Here is a 23,062-nt window from a genome sequence, read left to right as displayed (position 1 = left end):
TTTTGAACTTCCAAGCACTCCATTTCGAAAGTGTTTTTCAAAATTATGGAAGTTTTTGTACTTCCAAGGAATAAATTTTGGAATTCGTTTCTAGGGAGTAATATACTTTAAAACTTCTTGTAACGATAACCCTGAATATTTGAAGACTGCTGACAAAAGATCAGATTGCAGGTTATCATATCAATGTTTATTATTTATATGCCATTTGCACTAATTTCTTAAAGCATTTGAATGCTTTTAGCCATATAACATCAATTTATAAGCACAAATAAGAAAATAATTAATTTTAAGACATTTACGTAATAAAAATACTGATTCTAAGACGAAAATTTGTCAAAACGGTCAATCTCTAAGACAAACATTAAGAAAGTTGTCGAAACGGTCAATCTCTAAGACAAACATTAAGGAAGTTGTCAAAACGGTCAATCTCTAAGACAAACATTAAGAAAGTTGTCGAAACGGTCAATCTCTAAGACAAACATTAAGAAAGTTGTCGAAACGGTCAATCTCTAAGACAAACATTAAGAAAGTTGTCGAAACGGTCAATCTCTAAGACAAACATTAAGAAAGTTGTCGAAACGGTCAATCTCTAAGACAAACATTAAGAAAGTTGTCCAATCGGTCAATCTCTAAGACAAACATTAAGAAAGTTGTCGAAACGGTCAATCTCTAAGACAAACATTAAAAAAGTTGTCCAAACGGCCAATCTCTAAGACAAACATTAAGAAAGTTGTCCAATCGGTCAATCTCTAAGACAAACATTAAGGAAGTTGTCGAAACGGTCAATCTCTAAGACAAACATTAAGAAAGTTGTCAAAACGGTCAATCAGCGAGAGTGCAGTTTTAAGACACAATATGATGTTTAATCATTTTCTGGATATGTTTGAGATATTTTTAGCTCACCTGAGCACATAGTGTTCAATGTGAGCTATCGTGATCAGTCTATGTCCGGCGTAATTTGTTACGAGCAACATATAGTCATCTACCAAGATTGTGCAAATTACATTACATTTAGCCCCTTTGGTCAAATTCGGTCCCATCCTTTTTGACCTACTGTCTTATTTTTAAAACTGCTGGGAATTATTTTTGTGTGGTTGGATGACTTTGACTGTGACCTGTTAGCCTACTTTCTTATAGTTTAAGCTACAGCAATGAAATTTGGACATGTCAAGTTTCATTTAGATTGTCCATGTGCTTTAGAAGATGACATTTATAAGCAATTGTTGACGCTGGACGACGGGCGCCGGACATAGACTGATCACGATAGCTCACATTGAGCACTATGTGCTCAGGTGAGTTAAAAATATCTCAAACGCTGGAGCTGAAAATATCAACATGATGTTGCAAATATTTCCGAAATGTCTTATTTTTTGAATATTATCAAGTCTAGAAATATGCGAATACAGATGCAATCAACTCATGACCCCGGGCAATATAACTTAAGAATGTGTAGACACTCTTTTTGTGCTCCCGAAGGTGGGCATATTAATATCGCGACGTCTGTCCGTTTGTCCGTCCGTGCGTCTGGCTCAATAACTCGTGTCCGAGCTGTAACTTCCTCTTGTATGGACATATTTTTAAATAACTTGCCACATGTGTTTGACATACCAAGGCGGCATGTCGCGTGCAAGACCCGTGTCCCTACCTCTTAGGTCAAGGTCACACTTGGTGTTTATTCACATTAAAATGTTGCATACAAGGACACAGATTATAGGTTGTTGTGTCCGGGCTGTAACTTTCTCTTGTTTTATATATAATTCAAATAACCTTTTTTTTACATCTGCGACGTTGAGGCGTAATATTCAGTCACGAAAAGACTTACTTTTTGCACATATCTAACCCAAGATGCATATCAAAGGAACAAGATAGAATGAAAGTATTTATTGCGCATATCTAAATAAACAAATATAGACATATAGACATAAAATAAGTGATATACATTATGTACAATTTTGTGACGTTGTAGGCGAAAAAGCCCTGTGGAGGAATTACGTTATCACTAAAATCGGACTGATATATTAGTATGTGAACGTAATGAAAATAAACTTGTTCATGATGCGTACGAGTGTAATTGAGTTGGTGAGACCTTTCAAACGCATTTCAGAATAACCACTATTGCCTGCTTCTGAGGCACACCTCTTTGCCAAAAAATGAAATTATTAATTTTTCCTCAGCATGATGCATATTCGCCGACGGCGTCACGCATACCTTAAGATCAATGTTATTCAGAATTTAAAGTAACCACCAATATCGTTCGAAAAATATAATTGTTCTCACTTGATTTTGGTAAAAAAACACTGCTCGGCATTTTTAAAAATGAAAAAGTCCTTATTACCTCACTTTAAAAAGCTAAATTTTGCACATAACACATTTTATTAACAAAGAAAATATACATAAGTTAATATCAAGGAGTACTTGAAACTGTTGTAAAATATTAAACTTATTTCCGATTCAAACACTTCAAAGCAAAAAAAAAAGATAATAGCTATACAATTACCCTCTATGCCTTTAATTGTAGTAACAGTCAAAGATGCATCTATACTTGAGAGGTGCTTAGTGGGAGCACTTGTATTTCTCGCTTTTTAAACACGGAAACAATTCTATGTACAAAAACTAGAAACTTTTTATGACAATGACAATCTAACAAGTACAGTATGGCGAAATGACTCCCATTAAGCTTTAGCTTCATCACTGTTTGCAAATATTTTAAAAAATGTACACCAACTTGAAATGCTCATTCAGCAATCGAATATGTTATAACTATAAAATATGGCAAACTATCTAAATAACATTAACATTATACACGTATAAATAAAAAAAACCCTGTCACATCCCATTATCTCTTCGTTTTCCCTTTCTCATATTCTTATTATTTCCATATTAATGCGTCCTCTTCTGTACAATATTTTGCCTCATATCCCCCATTTTGCTCTTCATATCTCATTTGTTAGTATTCGGTTAAACAAAACAGCCTTTACACCATTAAAAGCAGCCTTACGGAATAACAGAAGCGATACATAGTATAAGCTTTCAAGCTTACTTCGAATTCTCTATTCTGTATATTTATTGTTTTGTGCATATGTCATATGTCTTCTTTTCATGAAATGTTACCCATGCACGCACCTAATATTTATGATCAAACTTTATACAAATTGCATCTTTAATATTTGAATAAATATTGTTTAAGCCAAATAAAACAAAACAAGCCCATGGTTGCCATATTATTGTTCCATTGATTGATAGCCCGTCGACCTCAGTAGGTGAAATTGGAGTATGTTTCATTCTGCAGAATATATTCCTTGACTACTTCATGCACAAACTGAAACTGGTCCTGAAAGACAGATTGTGTTATTTTTGATAATGTGTCTCACTGTCTTTTGAAGTCTATAACACTGACTTTTTCACGCAGAAATGTTTGCTCTGTTCAATTGCTGTGTTTCAGTCAGAGGCTACTATGAAAGCACAGCATGAAACGAACATATTTTAAAATAGCTTTTTGTTGAATGGAAGTAATTTAACTATTGCATTGCAATGCTTGATGTTCAATAGCATCGTTAGACGTACTGTAGAATTATATATGTATATACGCACCACGGAGGGAATAATCTGTTCCCTGTAGTTCCTCATCTCTTTGATGACCTGGGTAATAGCAACGTCTTGTTCAATCTTCATCCTCTCCAAGACTGTTGACGCAACACAGAACAAGCCGCTTCTGTCTGCCCCATTCCTGAAAGTGTGACAAAGTATGGATTATTAATCTATTCAACAGACAAGTATGCGTTATTTTATCTCAAGAACGCTGTCACAACATTAAACAAGCCGGTGCTGTCTGCTCCGTCCGGAATACGTGATTAATTCATGATATAATTATCGATATAAAGACCGCCAAGAAACTCAAATGAAACCGCGACTCCGACACTACTTCTTGGGAAATTTGCAAGTGTGCTCTCTTGCATTCATATTACATGAACACACGAAACAAATGCCTTCAATGCTATCAATTATATTTTCAATAATTATTATGATTAAAAATTTAAAATGAATACAACAATCTTAACTAACATTTATTTAGTAATCGGTTTCTGCTTCCTTTTTGGTTCAACTACTTGATTTTAGGTTTATTGGGGAAGGAAAGAAAACGGTCTTAGAGATTTTTGCTATCCCTGTTCGGCCCAGCAAAAGTAATTTGTACACTTTATGTATTTATTGTAAAACAATCTTATAAGCTATAATTGATGACAACAGAAATATTCGTTTAGGCATCATCGAGAACAATTGTTTTTGAGTTTGCGTCAAAACATAATAAGGAAATAGTAATTTATTATCGTTATAAGAAGCTTCAAAACCTACGCAAAAGAAAAAAAGCTCTTTATTTTAAGTGTTGGCAGCGACTGCAGCAGCACGTCTTAAGCGTTATAAGTATATTTTCAAAACAATTCATACTTGAAAGTTCCCAAGGGCACTTGTGACATAACTACTGCTAAAGGAGTTATAATCTATGAATTACCGCGTTAAAAACTCCCCTATGTAAAATATCAATTGTGATAACAAAATAAAATAAGGGTTTCCTATATCTTAAGAGCAAAGAAGTGCATTCACTTACATGCAATGCACGAGAACAGGGTTGTTTCCTGATTGATGTTGCCAGAACTGCACTGAATCAAGGAGGCTTAAGACATCTTTAGGGGATGAAGGCAACGCTGAATCATCAGGCCAACTTTCAAACTGTATTTGCTGAAGTTTTCGTGTCTGGAACAAGCAACTTTTACTGATTAAAATTGTTTTTCTTGTTTTTCTTCATAAGCATGTTTTCCGTTTGCGTCCTCCACTTTACTCATTACTATTTGAGTTTTAATATAAATATTTTAAATAAAGTAATCATTGGTTATGTAAGATATGTAAACTATGCTGTTGCCGATGTAATTGATGATAATAATAATGATGATGATGATGATGATGATGATGATGATGATGGTGATGATAACGATGATGTGGTGGTCGAAGAGGAAGAGGAGGAGGAGAAGGAGGAGGAGGAGGAGGAGGAGAAGGAGGGGTAATTCATCATTTTCAAAAAAGAGAACTCAGCACCTGTCCAAACCGTTTCAAGTCAAACGTAATCTTTCTCAATCCTTTTTCGCGAGCCTGGCCTGTCTTGGTAATCATCATGTTTTCATATGTTTCCGAGTCCTCATTTTCAGGCCAATATATTTCATCTTCCTAAAATCGACAGAGCGTTGTTATAAAGGATTAGGGATTTCAACGAAATACTTTATTAATACAATGGAGACAACAGGAAAAAGTGAAGCTTCCAACATTCACTAGGACCTCGTTTTGAGGCACAATGAGACAAGAGCCATACGAGCGTCCGCCTTTTCCCCCAGGTCTTATTGGTTCTATCCCAACTAAGGGAACTATCTCAAGGCCTCTCAAAATGGACAGCAGTACTGGTTTTCTTACCAGGACACGACCCCGAGTGTGCTACTGTTAGCTATCAGCTTTCATCACAATCGATCCAAAAGGAATTAGTATAAATAAAAAGCCATCAAGTTCAAGTCATCCAAAACAGTTACCTTTCCAGAGACAGCGTTTTTGTTTCTTCTTGAAATGACTTTAGAAACAAAATTACATATAGTTTTTAACAAAATCAATTTCATTAAGAGACGTTACTCGCTTAATATAAAACACATGATTCATTTTCAATCCTTAAATGATGTGTATTAATAAAATTGAGTAAACGAATAATGATAAACTACTCAAATCGTTCTCACCTTCATCTCACTCTTGTTATTCATCATGACGATTGTATGGACATCGTGTTCAACAACCAACCTCCAGAAGTCGGTCTTGGTCGCTTCTAGCGGAGTCTGGGTGACGATGAACGCTCCCTTCCTCTTGTAGCCCTAAACATATATCATATCAGTGTGTATATGTTTCAACATCGTCTTTTAGGATGAAATGTTAATCATAAGAATACCATATTGTTGTATATTTTAAATGAATTTCATTTTAAAACCTTTTTTTTTATAAAACATCGGAATTAAAAAAAACAAAGACTTTGTGCTACAAAACGCGTCCAATAGTTGTGTGAATGTTAACTCTAATATTTTAATAAACCAAACGGCGATTGCATTATAAAAAACATATTTCGTTTCTTTGTTAATATTGGTACAACATACCGGTAAGAAAACAGCGTTGATATAATCAGGATCAGATCTCTTTCCGGAGGGAGTCAAATATGGCATGTGGTCAGCAACTGTAAAACAATCATTTTTTAAGAAACAACTAATCAGCTTCAGTTTTAAAGAACTTTATAATTCATTATTAATTTCACTGAACTACTTTAATGAATAGAAAAAATTTTCACATATAAACATAATTACCTGGGAGAATGTTTGAATACCGATTCTTATTTCTGTTTCTTAGTTCTTTTGCGCTCACGTATTGACATTCATCAGCCACGGGAGACATTTTCTTCATCCTCTGTATTGGGTATAAAGAAAATATCAACTTAATGAACGTAAATGGACATCATTACAGAAACGGAAAAAAGCACAACAAAATGGTTGTATATCTTGCGACAATATTTACAAATGCAAAACATGTAATGCGTCAAATGAAGCCAAACAATTATTCAAAATTTCTGGCTCACAGAAAACTCGACATCAATCTCCCGGGTCCTCTGGGTCTTATCGGAAGCCAGAAGTTTTTCATACGCTCCCATGAACTTTGACGCGGGCAGAGCCGACGTGGACAACATCAATGTCTCCAAAAGCGCCATGTGCAAAAAAACGTACTGGTCCTGTGTGAAAAGCGAAAACTTTTAAATTTAATTAATTGTTGAGATTTGAATTACATGATATTTGCGAATTTACTTTCGTACGTATAATAAGTATAAACGGACTGTATTGACAAATCTTTATAGTAGTTACTAGTTCGCAATTTCTTGGAAACTATTAAAAAAGTATATGCCCTTAAGCAGAAAGACAGACTGCAAAAAGGTAGTTTTGATAATGTTATAACTATTGTATAACGACAATAACGATTGTTTTTCCTACTTCTTTGATTTATTTTCTTGCAACTATCTTATCTCGTCTTATTCTTACCTCCGTTTGGACCATGTCGACCCTCTGTTTCCTCAGAGTGCTCACACAGCCCACTGGGTCTACATATCCCAACGTGGCGGCTTGTTCAGATAGAACATTCAAAGCAATAAATGTTCCCGTCCGTCCGACCCCGGCACTAGAAACATATAAATCGAAATTATTAGTCATCTTTTTCAATTTATTAACCGGCAACAGCTGCTTAAACATAACAATAAGACATTCGTTAGTGACCGCGTACGTTAGTTTAACAAAACAGCCTTATTTTGATCATTTTGTCCTTATGTATGTAACTTATATTTTTTCATCTCAGAAACAGTAACATAAGACAGGAACATTTCAGTGCTATTATTCAAGTTCATAAATAAAGACGAAATAAATGCCCCTTGGTGTACATCTGTAACGTTAAATAACAATGATAAGTTAGAGTTTGCTCTAATTAAGTTCCAGGAAATCAAATCTTTGCAAAACCGTATATTTATATTTTTTATCATTAATGAAATTGCTCTAAGCGGTATATGTAAAGCCTTATCAGACAAACCTGCAGTGTACAATAACCGGACCGTTTTCATTAACAATGGTGGTTTCCACTTTATGACGGAAATGAACAAGCGACGAAGAATACTTTGGCACACTTTTATCTGGCCAAGCAGTGAAATGAAAATGGATAAACTTTCTTTCTTCCCCATGTGTCTGAAAACAATTAAAACATTCTAAAACAAAAAGTGTCTTATACAAAATTAACATCCACGTATCAGACCTATAATTCCAAGACTATACCGTATTCGAAAGGGTTGGAAGATTAAAATAAGTTAAATTAAATTCAGCATCTTGATGCTGTGGAAGTTCCTAAAGTAAATAGCTTGACGGAACAAAGTACAAATGCGATATGTTTTGTTGGGCTAAGATGTCCGCAGTTGTTATGTAGATTGGTAATTTGATATTTTACTTTCTGTATGGATAATTTCCTGATGATGAAGTCCGAAAAATACTCTGTCCCTCGATTTGTTATTAAGAAGTCCTCGTATTCTTTGCATCCTTCGTCTGGCCAGTACTGCACACACTTCATCTAAAAGAGATGAACGATTTTCACTTAAATAATAGGAAGCTAAACTGACATAAAAATACCGGTTCATCCTCATTTTTAGGCGAAAAAGGGATTGTTGCCACTCACTCAAACATTCCGAAAAAGGTTTATATATGTATTGCCTTTGGTGTTGTATTCTAATACAACCTTATCAACTAGAAAAAAAACCACATACTCAAAGAGAGAGATAAAGTCTGACCAATTTCGTTTTACTGCCCCTTCTGTCCTAGGCGGGTCAGTTCGTGAGAATCTTTAAACACACATTTAAAGTGCAAAGAACAAACCTTTTTGTCCTCTTCCAAGTTTGTAAGCATGACGATCTTACCGCAGCCAACATGCCACGCCATCCTCCAGAAATCCACAAGCATCTCGTCCGTGGGGCCTACAACAAACATACGGCTAGAACTTTGTTCACTCTTCGAGTATTAAAGGTCGACACCAAACATAATACATTCATTTCAAGCGAGCCTGCTCAGGTTTTCTTTATTAAAAAGCATTCCTTGTGAATGAAAACATCAATACAGAAACACGTTCAAGAGTAACCTGTACACCTATTTGTTTATTGATTACTCAATTACTCAGACGCTGTTTAGGCCCCAATTTACCTTGTGACGCAATGAAGGCACATGTCTTGTTATAACCCTAAAATAGACCAACTATATAGAGCAACTGTGAAAAATACTACAGACGAATTAAATGAACACACCGAGAATTCATCCAGCGATTAAAACTGATTAATTGATATATTATACTTTGTATTGTAAGCTCTGTAATACATACATTAATGAAACTGGCGTTTATGTAATCTGAGTGTCGTTCATCTGTTGGCAGAATAACTCTTGTGTCATTATCTGCAAAACAATTATTTCGATGATGAACGGTTTTCTCTTTAAAAAGGGCTGGTAATATGTACAAATACAATGTATTATATATATAATAATAATTATATTTAAATATAAGAACAAGCAGTTGTACTTTGACTTCATCAACGATTTTTTGATGATTTAATTACTACATGTAGTTGAGCGGACGTCAAGTATTTCACTTACATGGATTAATGTGTTTATATCTATTTTTTGGTTTGTTTTGTACTTGAAGAGCTGCACTATAGTCGTCTTTTAAACCCTTTGGAAAATCCTGTAATTTTAAGTCAGTATGTTATCCTTGGTATCATTACACTTAACGTTTTATTTTAAATTCCAAAAGGAACTGAAAATGTAACTTAACAACGGAAATTGTATAAACTACAGTATTAAACCTAATGGTGTTTTAGCGTTTGTTCACGAAATTTACCAAGCTATTTCATCTGCTCTACCATATAGGATTTTGGTTCATTACATCAAATATATAATCTCAAATGAAGAATATTTACATATAAACGTATCTCTATATTTGACCCCCCCCCCCCATTTCGTTTCTCAAAACACCTGAGTAGTTTAACGGCATCAACTTTCTGAAGAACAATTTGGTTATTATATTCAATTATTTTTAATATATTTCCATTTTAACTTAAGGGAGGCTTATGCATTTCCTATTGTTATTACAATGCCTGAAGCGCAAATCTGTTAAAAACCTTAAAGTGACACTCTTTTTCGAAATCAATACATACTGATGTATTACAAACATCAATTTTGAGTGATATACCTTTAACTTCTTACTAAAATATGCATTTATGGAAACTATTAAATACTGATAACAAGATCGTAACCGTGTAAACGCAAAAAATATTAAATGATTGGTGAATGCTAAAAAAAACATTGTGATCTACTATAGCCTCATTATGTAGATTTTTTAAATTAAACTCGGTATCCTTCATAAAAACCATTGTTTTTGACATTTATTCATGATTTTTGGTATATCAAAACATTTGTATTAATTGTGATAAATTTTATTTGGGAGCAAGAGAGCATCTTTAACTTTTAAGATGTTACAATGAGCTAGAATACAGTATTTCAATAAGCTAGAATTAACGATAGCCACTTTACATGCAGAAATGGTCACACATTCCCTTTTTTAAATTATATTTTTTTATTTTGAAAGTATGTTAAATGTCCTATTAAAAAGTTGTTCAGCGTAGTTACAGATTTGAAAATAAATAAATATTTCTATTCTTTTTTCTTTCAATAGATACACGTCAAATCAAATATACAATGATAGTGATTGACAAAAGCATATTAGGGTAGAAATGCAATGTTGCATTCAGCACACATTTTAAATTATACAGTAACAGATGGGTTGTTGAAGCGACTTTGAAATGTATGAGGTAAAAACAATTAAAGATAAACCTGAAACTGTTTCTTCATTGTAACACCATGCTCCGATCCTAAAACAACGTCGTATAAGTCTTCTACTTTAATTGCTGTAACCGGCATGTTATAGCTGCTTTCAAAGCTGTAATAGGACTGATCGCTAGGATTCGCAGCATATTCGTCTTTGCCTACAGCAATCGTGTTAAACACGTATGCACATTCTGCAGTGTCTTCTACTGAAACAGATGATTCTTTTTCATTTAAATAACTTCTTGGAATTCATTTGATTTCTGAGATGATAATCATTTGAATGTTAATGTTAATGATCATCATTAAGATTACCTTTTTTTCGATCAGTCTTGTGTGTTTCACTGATTTCAGAATAAACATTCAATTCATCCTTTGGTTCATCTGCTTTTTCGTATCGCGTTTTTGTTTCGCTATTACGTAGTTTCCTAAAAATGAATGATCACCGGGCTTAGTAAATAGTATGAAATGGTGACTGTATTCCTCTTTATAATGCTTTGCCTAAAATAGATTCAAGTTTTATGGCAAAATATGACGATTGTGAAAATACTTAATTGTCATCGATATGTTGAGGCAACCATTTTTTAGTGTCAAGTTGTGTACTATTGTACGTACATCGTCTAGCTGATAAGCAATATACGAGTTAATAGAAACTAATTTTTACAAGACACACTGTACAGTGTACCTTCTGTTCAGAAACAACAGTACGGCTATCACAATCGCGATTACAGCCACGCCCACTGCTACAGCCCCACCAATTATAACTCCACTGGATGTTGGTTTAGACAGTGCTAAAATTGGTAAGATTATGGTTTGTATATCAAGAAAATGTTGTAAAAATGACATGTGTGCAACTAATTACATACTCTGATATACTTATAATAATAGTTGCAGATTTCACATTTGGTTGTGAAACTGTATGATAATGAATTTAGTTATGAAAAGCTATATACCAATGATGACGATGACGGCAAGCAAATTTCGAAAAAAATCATTGTTACAATCTGATCTAATTAAAGTGTTTCTGGCCAATAGACCTATGACAGTAACTTCAATTATCTATAATGTAAACTAGTCAAAGAGTGAATCAATCTCGATAGCAGATTTAGTTATTAATTTCATTAACTTCCTTGAAGTATGACTTTTAACCACTGAAAAAAATCATCAGTGGCTCATTAGTTTCATTTTTGATGCAATTGAATATCAAAAAATCCCTAAACAATTTGAAACTAATATAAAGGTGATACGTTCAAACATGAAAAAATATGCATATATTAATAAAACAAAACCCTAAGCAAAAACGATTGTGCCTGCAGCAAGATTCAGACCTTGGTACTCTCAGTCTCTCCCGTACCACGGTTGACAGATATTTTATGGGGTTTTATGTTACATGTAAACATAATTTATAATTATGGTTTATTTAAGTGAATAAAACTTTCCAATAAAGATGTTTTTTTATAAAACATTTTTTTACCAGGCAGAAACCAAAAAAACATACAGTGGTCTTACGTGTGCAAATTGGCTCAGAGCTCCATGTGTGATTAGGAAGGCAGGTAGCACTTATTTGCACCATTTGGTAGTCTTCTCTACATTCAAACGTTATCGTTTCTCCTACTTCACACTTATCGTCGACCATGCAATCTCTCGTGTTTGCCCGAAAATGGCCGTTCTTTTGCACTTTACATATAGAAGCTGAATTTGAAATGGAAAGATTGTACATGGACATTTCCCAAAGTAATAATTGAGAAAATTAACACGGCAAATGCATGGAAAATGAATTACGACTTTTTGTTCTGTTCGCATTCCATTGAATACTAAAATCAAATATCCTAGCAAACTGTAGGAAAGTGGTGAAATTCTCTTAACGAAATCGATATTAAAAACATGTAAAAGTGAAACTCAATTTCTATTTACCGAGAAATGGTTGTTGTGTAGCCCATCTAAGGCTGCCGTCGTGTTCACAAATCATGTATAAAGAACCATTCACCAGATGGAAATGGTCGCTGTTGTATACAGCAGCAAATTTGTCTCCAAAAAAGATTTCTTTCCTGTTTTGTTGATATAAATCTTTAATAATAGTTTGAATTTTGCACCGGATCTTTTCACAAATTGGTGAAATGCCTGACCAAGACCCATTCTCAAGACACTTGCGCTCAGCAGAACCATGAAGTTCGAAACCTTTATTACATACCGAAAATACACTTGTGTTATAGTCAAGTGCTTGATTTAATGTCAATGTGCTATTTTGATACCTCAGTGTTCCGTTTGAAAGAGGTCCGAACGAGTTGCATCGATCTATTTCACACAATGGATTAACTCCACTTAGTTCGCCATTTTCTTGGCATTTGCGATCATCACTGTTGCTTAAATGGTATCCTTTATTGCATCTTGGGCTGATAAATAAATCGTATTCTATTGTTTTATTGAAATATCTCTGCTGAACATATGTATAGAATCCATTTACGAGTGCCGTCACGGCGCATAATACTCTGTCACATCTGTCTGTACCCCCTTTCCAGACGTTAAATTCAGAACACGTTCTATTACTCCCATGCACAAGCTTGAAACCCGTATTACACTGAGGGACAAATGTAAAACCATACTGGAATTGATGTTGGATCAATTGTTGTTGTATTGGGAGGAAAAATCCATTGCGATGGCTTTGCGGACGTTGATGACATATGATAGGTATACACTCTGGGTCGTTAACTGACCTTGTCTCGTTCACCAAACAATTTCTTGATCCATGTTCTCGAAGATAATAAACATCGTCGCAATGTGGAATGACTGCACTTCCGAGTGGTTTTGAACCGTAAAAAGGTACCTTTTGATTGTGATAGAAGCCATGGGGTAAACTAGGATATCGGCAATTCCTTGAAATGCATGTCAATTCTGGTCCATTCCATACTTGATGATCAGCGCATATTCTCTTAGTATTCCCGTTGTTGTTTATAGAAGAATAACCTGGCAAACACGTTCCTATGATTTCAAAATTTACGGGCACAGCGGTGCCAGAAACTAAGGCTTCGGAGATGGAATTAATATATTTCCCGTTAGGAAATGGATCTGGTACCATGCATCCTTTAGCACATCCTGGTTTAGGATGCCATGTGCCTTGAGAAGTGCATACTGAGGTCGGTGTGCTTGAAATATAACCCGAAACACAGTGCAGGTGTATGTGGGTTCCAGTAAAGGATTTAGCAGTAGCATTCGTGCTACCATTTGGAACATGTGGCTGTGTGCAGGCGACTATAATAATAATAATAATAATAATAATAATAATAATAATAATAATAATACTTAAAATAATACAACGACAACAACAACAACAACATTAACAACAACAACAACAACAACAACTACTACTACTACTACTACTACTACTACTACTACTACTACTACTACTACTACTACTACTACTACTACTGCTACTACTACTACTACTATTACTACTACTACTACTACTACTACTACTACTACTACTACTACTACTACTACTACTACTACTACTACTACTACTACTAGTAATATTTAACTAATCCGCGATTAATTGAATACATTGTTATCGTTTAACACTTATTATACCTGCTATGATTTCTACCGCACAGATGGTCACGTAAGATTTCAATTTCAGTCTAACAAGTGTAGCTTGAACAGGAGGATCCAATGCGACATCTATTATATCTTTACATACCAGCGGTTTGTCCTTTCGTTCATGATATTCTGTGCACCGCGAAAGGTGCGTTTCATTGTCTGCAAACACAGTTTTCCAACGTTTAAAATAAGTCTTAATTATCAATCCATATAGCCTTTCACGAGCTGAAATGAAATTTGAATAGTAATATCAGAAGTGGCGGTATGTACATTTATTCTTTTGTCATATTAACAAATGGCCAGTTCGATTAATTAACATCATTGTATTTATTTATTCAGGCCCTGAAAGCTCTCACCATTTTCTGTAGATCGCCTTAATGAATTCTAACTTTTTTGGAATCCACACTTATTTGATCCACTAGCTCATCACGTGATATATTGGCGTAAAAGTTAATGCGCCCATGTGTTAGTTTCATTAAATATTATAAAAGCAAATAAAATGGATTGACGTTTGTTTAACTGAAAAAACACGAAACATGAACGCTTATGATACGTTTGATGATATTTTTGATATTCGGATTAATATAAAATTACCTGGGCGCGTTTGCATAGTTCAGAACTTTACTGGGATGACCCCGTTAAATATTTTTTTTTCAAAATAATCAACAAAAGATTTCCTATTTTGATACTGAATTTGCTTGATTGGTTGTATATTATGAACAGCATTTTAAAGTAAGACACATAAATGAGAATTCGTAAAGTAAACAATGTCACATTAATATTTAACTGTGCACTGAATATATGTAAATACGTAATATGATAGCTGTCTACACTTCTATTTAAAACTCTTGTTCATGACGATAGCTTAAACATCCTACAGGAAACCCGCAGCCTAAACCATCAATCGCCATGTAGATCGCTAATATACTCTCTACAAAAAAAGATGTTTACATTCACCGTCAAATCTGTTCTACGTGATATGGAGTTGCAGTAAATATGGTAAATCCTCGATTGCCATTGGCCTACAATTAAAAGCTAATACCAAATACCATTACATACGTACCTGTGTTATTATTGCGATGTATTTTGATTCCTGATATAAAGTAAGGTTCCCGTTCCCGGAGATTCGCGTCCCAATAATACTCAACTGTATTTGAAAATTGCCACCAGGTCATGTTAGCGCATGGAACACTATGCGGGTGGCTCGTTAAGTCTCTATCAACAGGGTTTCCAGGTCCAACGTTAACACCTGAAGCAAAGGGATTCGACTGGACAAACAATTGCCGCCCACTTTGATATATGGCTTCTAATAATCTTAATCTTTGAAAACCAATTTTCACTACATATATTTAATAAAACGTGACTTTATAATTATAGTGAAATACAATAAAAACTACAAGGACAAGCCAAGTAAATTTAAATTAAAACACGACCTGTTAAGAAACAGAAAGCAAGGGCCCAAACATCTAAACACCACATTCACAAATACAAACACCACAAACAGACCATACACTCATAAAAATAGCTTAACCGATATACGATGAGATTATCGCCTTGGAAAAGTAAAACATGAGTTCGCTGGAACTCGAAACTACCTGGGTCTTAAACTAATTTGCATGATCATAACCTCACACTTGTCCTATCATTTATCAATAATTACTTAACTTAAAACAAAATTCTCATCAGAGCACTTATCAACTTGTATACAATGAAGAATAAAGCAAAAAATAACATCGACTGATCAAGAACTTTCAAGTACTCAACGACTGGATACAAACATATCATGTTACCGAATTAAATTAAGAAGGGCCAACAGTGGTAGCTCTTAAAGGGTACGATAAAGTCATTCAAGGTCCTCTTTGCCAGAGAAATCAAGGCAAGTATGACCATCTGGCGTTTCAATATTGTTTATGGTTACGTTTATATTAATAAGTATTACCTTCTTATTGGTTTAAAACATGTTTGTGAGTAGGTTTGCGTTCTGTTTATTTCTACTAACTGTCCAATATTTTAAGAATGGGCTTTCATTGTTCAAATAACGGACAGTCATTGTTCTAATAATGGACAGTCAGTAGAATAAGTAGTATGGTAGAATCAAGAGGTGTTTTGTTTGTCTTGTATTGGGTAAAGCTATGCACTTATTTGAAGAAAACACTTTAAAGGCCTTCTTTAATTAAAGTTTAATAAATAATTATAATATGTTGATTTTAATAAGATTCCAATTTTAATGTTGTAACAACTCAATGCCCAATGAAGATGTGATTGAGGTATGCGCAGTTGCTAGGGCAAAGGAAAATGTATATTACTTGTATGTTCTTTAAAGAGTAAAACATAAAAAAAATCCTTAACTTAAAAAAAAATCCGAATTAAGTGAAAATGCACAATGAAAACAAAGTTTGCACTTGTTATATATCCCTAGAAGTTGATTTTTAAGTACTAGTAAGATGACATAAATTAAAAACTTTGCTACTGCCCATTCTTTATCATAATATATTAATTCTGGTCATTTAACAAACTTTGAATACAACCTTATCAGATGGCAACTTTTCAACGCAAAATCAGACACAGGGATGAGTGGAAGTGGACGAATCTTTAAACCCCCGCGAAACCCCCCAATTTATATGTATGTTTCAGAGATTTACATGATAGGTATATTTTCAAACGGAGTGAAAGTGTCCAATAAGTTGACAATAGCGCCATGAAAATCATGGTTTAAACCTCGTTGTCTACATGTTTTAAGTAAGTGAAACCCCTCAAACTGCCAATTTTGTCGGCAAAAAAGCAGCCTCGGCATTGCGTGCCTCTGACTGTTCTTTCTCTGACATAATGGACAGTTTTCGGCCTTTCACCCTTCCTTAAAGTGAATGTAATGCGTTCTATTATAACACATAAACATTGGCCTGACTGTCTGTTTTACAAATTCCATTGGTCTAGTTTATTCGTCGATATAAAATACGATGACTCTAACCAGCAGGATTACAGTTCTAAATTAAAGGATTAAATTTAAATTAAAAAAAAGCAATTGTTCAATAACAATTCTTTCTTACTCGAACGGATCTAAACAGTATACCAACCTATCAATAGAACCAATAGTTTTTAAAGAAACAATTGTCTTACAAGCGATTGAGTAGCAATAATACAAGGGAAATGCCATCAATCTGGCTAATTCATTTTTACTGAGTTTGCTATACGAGTTCCGAAACATTCACCGGATCTTGGAATATGTTTTGAACACACATCATATATCTTACTAGTTCGTTGAACAAGTTCCTTAAAGGTCGACCATGTTTCAGATTTCATACTATTTTATTTTATCTGATATCTGACCTTATAAATATGCTTCAACCAGGGACCAAATTTGACCCTACAAAAATTGCTAAACTTGATTCCATATAACTCTGCAAGTTAATATAGTGTTACATGTACGTATATTTTAATATAGGTTTACTTCATTAAATATGTTAGATATCATCTCAATGGTTCATCAAACGAGTCATTAAAATAAAAGTTGTGTTCTCCGATGAAATCTTTATCATGTAATTGACATGCACATAAGGGCAAACTGATCTGACCCGGAGTCTTTTGTTATTTTTTCTAAAGTTAACATTTTTATAAAAAGTATCATCAATGCTAGAGAAATTTTAAAATATTGGATTAAATAAAATCAAGGTAGGATTACATTCCACTCTTTTTTGGGTTAATTCTGAAAGGGTTGTTGATAAGATTAAGTCCTCAGTGTTTTCTATCGTTCATGTTGTTTAAAATTCAGTGGACATTGAACAATACCATGATCAGTGAAAATAACCCTTAGACATTATTATTTAATCCCCGTTTTAAAACTTTCACATTTTAAATTTGAACTTACTTATCTTACTTATGTAAAACTGTCAGTAAATACAATTTAGTTGTTGTATAAAGATAGTTGCGGGTTTCTCTGTCTCTGTTGCGTTTGATGGTCGGTACAAAAGCAACATTGACCTCAAACTCAATGGTTAACCCTGGACTAAGAAATTTTATTTGAACAAACTGTGATGGGGTCTGACACCATCTTCCGTGCAAAATTTTGTATATCTTATATTTTACTTAAAACTTATCAGTGTTGCAAAATATACATTGATATTGCTGACCTGAAATATACCAAGCTGGTTCTTCCGAACGCACAGTCGCAGATAACAGCAAAATAGATAAAATGAATTCCATGACTGCCGCCATTTTTTCAATGAAAACTATAAAAATCATTCCTCGGTTTCAACAACCAAACTGACGAGACAAACAAGTTTTAAATCATTCTTCTATTTGAAAACTTCCTGAGTGATGAGCGGCATGTTTTGAAGTGTGTAGAAACTTAAAGCAACAGTAAATGTAAGAAAGGTGTTAGAGTTAACAACATTTCTTTCATGCTTTTCGATGAAATATGAGGTTTTATTAGTGAAATAACAACAGTGAAAATATCAATTTGATATTTTCACTGCAAAATAAGAAGTGAAAATATCAACTTTCAGAACTACTTTTAGAATCCTTTGTCGTTACTTCCCCTTGATGAAAACAGAACACTTCACTTTCAACCAGAAAATTTTGGCAGATAAATGTTTAAACTTTAAAGAAATGTTTAATTAATTTAGATAAATTCATATCTTGAAATTAAAACTTTTAAAACGTTCTCCCCATCTTGAAGCTGATCAAATGTTCGAACATTTGCTTTCATACTAAACAAATTAAAGACGAAAACAACTGTTCGAACATAAATAGAATTTTATATCATCGTTCAAATGTATTTTAAATTGTTTGTCGTTGTAATACGTTAAAAGAGCTTCCCGGAAAATTCACATAACAATTTACAGATAATCTGATATTTTTTTTACCCCACCCATACCTCAGAATTTGTCAACAAACTAGCGTGGCATTCACTCTTTACCAGGAAAACAAACCTGTTTTCAAGCGAAACAGACTGGTCTCCGACAGTAAGATGACTGAATATCCATGTATCATGAAAAACAGTCTAAAATAAGAAAAATGTTTAAAATCCAATGAATATCCGCATTTGTTTTGCTAACACATTTGACCTTCCAAATTTTCATTCATGAAATAGCGGCGTAGTAATTTGGTTATGTATTTATGCCCCGCTTAAAATAAAAGTATTTTCGTTATTTTAGGAACATATATGCACTTATAAAACTTCATTGATTACTTTTCATAAAGGCTTTTTACTAAAAAAACGAGCGAATAATAAACTATAAGAATAAATAACAAAGAACTTTTTCTCAACAAACCGGAAATAGAAAAGTTGACAGCTATTATTTTGCGTGAGGGGCGTACAACGGGTAGCGGCGTAAACAATATCCTTTTCGAAAAAGGGGGTATTTAAAAAAAAAAAAAAAAAAAAAACTCCGAAAATAAGCATAAAAGAAACAAAAAAAATGTTTATTTCAGTGTGAGATCGTATTTAATTTCACTCGTGATCATAGAAAAGCTATATTTTCACTCGTGGCTTCGCCACTCGTGAAAATATGTTGTTCTATGACACTCGTGAAATAAAATACGATCTTACACTGAAATATACAAATATCCTCTATTTCTTTCATGCTTTACGATGAAATATGGGGTTTTAACAGTGAAATAACAACAGTGAATATATCAATTTGATATTTTCACTGCAAAATAAGGAGTGAAATTATCAACTTTTAGAACTACTTTTAAATTCCTTTGTTGTTACATGTACTTGCCTTGATCAAAACAGAACACTGGACTTCAGTAAATTATGTCAAAAATGTTAAAAAAATAAAGAAATATTTTAAAAATTTAAATAAATATATAATTGGAAATTAACAAGTTACCGTTTATTACCGGTTATCTTGTTTATCAAACATTTTACTGATCTTTGAAGCTGAATGTTCGAACATTTGCTTTCATACCAAACAAATTACAGACAAACGCAAGTGTTCGAACATAATTAAAATTTTATATCATCGTTCAAATGTATTTTGAACTGTTAACCGCTGTAGTGCGTAAAATGAGCTTCCTGGAGAATTCACACAACAATTTAAAGATAGATCCGATATTTTTTACCCCACCCACTCCTCAAAATGTGTCAACAAACTAGAGTGGCATTTACTCTTTATCTGGAAAACAAGCATTTAAAGCGAAACAGACTGGTCTCTGACAGTAAGATGACTGAATATTAACTAACTATAAAAACACGCGTACATGCTGACTTAAACTAAGAAGAATGTTTAAAATCCAATGAGTATCCACATTTGTTTTGCTAACACATTTAACCTTCCAAATTTTCATTCTTTAAATAGCGGCGTAGTAATTTGGTTATGTGGTCATGCCCATCTTAAAATAAAAAGTGTTTTCATTATTTTTTGGAACATATGTGCACTAATAATACTTCATTGTTTACTGTTCATAAAGCTTTGCAATAAAAACGAGCGAATATTAAGCTATAAGAACGAATAGCAGAGAATTATTTCTCAGCAATCCGAAAGTAGAAAAGTTGACAGCTATAATTATGCATGAGGGGCGCCCCACGGGTAGTGGCGTAAAGCCCACACTTTTCAAACCCTTCGCCACTCGTGAAAACATGTTTTTCTATGACACTCGTGAAATAAAATACGATCTTACACTGAAATAACCAAATATCCTCTATTTATTATATGCTGCCCAGAAGTTTATATAAACTTATCAGTGAAATAAAAATGATATTTACTTTTCAAAAATATAAATAACAATATATGTTTTTTTTAAATCGTGGCCGGCTCTTTCATCGAAATCAAACGTCAGGGTGCACAATGGACTCTGTTAAAAGGCTCGTCGGGTAGACGATTGGCAATTTAGGTGTTAGAAGGATAAATCAAAGTTCAAACCTTTTGGCTTTTCAAATGTACAAATCCGCTGGCCGAACAAAAATGTTTTCAAACGTTTTTTAGGGCCGAATTCTATACTTCAAACGTGACAAAATTAAATATTTGTTTGTGTATCAGTTTCAAAGAATTTTTAAGGTGGCTACAGAACCTAATCTGAAAATTGGCAAAACAACATGATCTAAAATATAATAAATGACGATGCATTAAGAGAAATTGTTTCGGCATACTTCGAGAAATTGTTTGTATGCTGAAACTTTTAAACGCACTTCAAGGTTGGTTCTTAAACCAATATGATTTACACATGGAAATGGTGAAAATTCGTTAGCACGCCTGTCTCATCAAGACAAAGATCATGGTATAGCCGCAAAAGGCATTTTCTTCCAAAGACTCAGGCTAATTTGTACGAACACTCTAAGAAGAAAATGCGTGATTCGTTTGATTCAAATAGTAGGTTAACACCAGAGAGGTTTTCGACTATTATTTTTACTTTAAGTTATATAGGTTTCAAGGATATATTTTTCAATGCAAGTAAAATAGTTATCTTTTCTGTGATGAACTCTTTTATTGTTCCTGTCGTTGTGCAAAACTTAAGCATTGGCTTTGACTAAAATCGTTGGGTCTGTCTTTAATACTGATCAAGTGCTCTTGTAGTAGTAGTAGTAGTAGTAGTAGTAGTAGTAGTAGTAGTAGTAGTAGTAGTAGTAGTAGTAGTAGTAGTAGTAGTAGTAGTAGTAGTAGTAGTAGTAGTAGTAGTAGTAGTAGTAGTAGTAGTAGTAGTAGTAGTAGTAGTAGTAGTAGTAGTAGTAGTAGTAGAAGTAGTAGTAGTAGTAGTAGTAGTAGTAGTAGTAGTAGTAGTAGTAGTAGTAGTAGTAGTAGTAGTAGTAGTAGTAGTAGTAGTAGTAGTAGTACACTAGATACGCAAGAAGCGAATTACGAGACACCAGATACACCAAGGTGGCGGTAAGGGACACCATATACACTAGGGGCGGTGTACGGGACACCATATACACAAACGGCGCAGAACGGGACACCAGATACACCAAAATGGCGGAACAAGACACCAGATACACCAATGGCCATGTACGAGACCCCAGATACACCGAGGGCGTAGTACGGGACACCAGATACACAAAGGGCGCGGAACGAGACCCCAGATACACCGAGGTGGCAGTACGGGACACCAGATACAAAAAGGGCGCGGTACGAGACATCAGATACACCAAGGTGGCAGTACGGGACACCAGTTACTCAAAGGGCGCGGTCCGAGACATCAGATACACCAAGGTGGCAGTACGGGACACCAGATACAAAAAGGGCGAAGAACGATACACTAGATACAAGAAGGTGGAAGTACGAGACACCAGATACACCAATGACGATGTACGAGACAACGGATACACCGATGGCGGTGTACGAGACACAGGATACACGTATGGCGGTATACGAAACACCTGACACACCAATGGCGGTGTACGAGGGACCAGATACACCAAAAGCGCAGTACGAGACATCCGATACACCAATGGCGGTGAACTGGACACTAGATACACCAAGGGCAATATAAGAGACACAAGATACACCAAGGGGTGGTTAAGCGGCACCAGATACACAAGGGATACACAAATAGCGGTGTACGAGACACTAGACACACCTATGGCGGGGTACGAGACAAAAGAAACACCAAAGGCGGGGTACGATACACCAGATACACCAACGTCGGTGTACTTTACACCATACATTCCAAGACACAAGATACACCAAGAGGTGGTTACGCGGCACCAGATACATTAATGGCGGTGTACATGATACCAGATACACTAATGTCGGTGTACATGACACCAATGGCGGTGTACGAGGTATCAGATACACCAATGGCGGTGAAAAAGATACCAGAAACAACAATGGCCATGTACGGAACACAAGATACACCAATGACGGTGTATGAGACTCATGCTACACCAATGCGGCTAAGGAGACACCAGATACACCAATGGCGGTGTACGAGACACCTTATACACCAATGGTGGTTTACGAGACACATCAATGGCTGTGTACGGGGCACAAGATACACCATTTGTGAGGTTCAGACACCAAATACACCAATGGCGCAGTACGAGACACCAGATACACCAATGGCGG

At 34.6% G+C, this 23,062-nt stretch overlaps 1 protein-coding gene across 3 annotated transcripts; it reads right to left on the bottom strand.

The window, feature by feature from the left end:
• Positions 1-1,868: 1,868 nt before the first annotated feature.
• LOC128214498 (uncharacterized) lies at positions 1,869-18,349 on the bottom strand. 3 transcript variants are annotated; one of them, XM_052920993.1, is made up of 23 exons: positions 18,185-18,349; positions 15,121-15,306; positions 14,049-14,282; positions 12,378-13,712; positions 11,973-12,155; positions 11,149-11,254; positions 10,779-10,891; positions 10,473-10,687; positions 9,237-9,324; positions 8,968-9,038; positions 8,793-8,829; positions 8,472-8,569; positions 8,050-8,169; positions 7,642-7,793; positions 7,104-7,239; positions 6,650-6,799; positions 6,381-6,480; positions 6,177-6,253; positions 5,769-5,900; positions 5,089-5,217; positions 4,604-4,749; positions 3,592-3,727; positions 1,869-3,331 (listed from the first exon to the last, which is right to left on the bottom strand). In XM_052920993.1, exons 1-23 carry the CDS (start codon positions 18,294-18,296, stop codon positions 3,254-3,256), a joined length of 4,134 nt encoding a protein of 1,377 aa, XP_052776953.1. In that variant the 5' UTR covers positions 18,297-18,349; the 3' UTR covers positions 1,869-3,253. The 3 variants fall into 3 exon arrangements, with proteins under 3 accessions (XP_052776953.1, XP_052776954.1, XP_052776955.1); XM_052920994.1 differs by having other exon boundaries at positions 10,473-10,672; XM_052920995.1 differs by having other exon boundaries at positions 10,473-10,669.
• Positions 18,350-23,062: the final 4,713 nt, after the last annotated feature.

This window comes from Mya arenaria, chromosome 13, assembly GCF_026914265.1.
Source record: "Mya arenaria isolate MELC-2E11 chromosome 13, ASM2691426v1".
Lineage (NCBI taxonomy): Eukaryota > Metazoa > Mollusca > Bivalvia > Myida > Myidae > Mya > Mya arenaria.
Note: the sequence above shows the minus strand (reverse complement) of the source record. Positions and strands in the feature narration are given on the sequence as shown.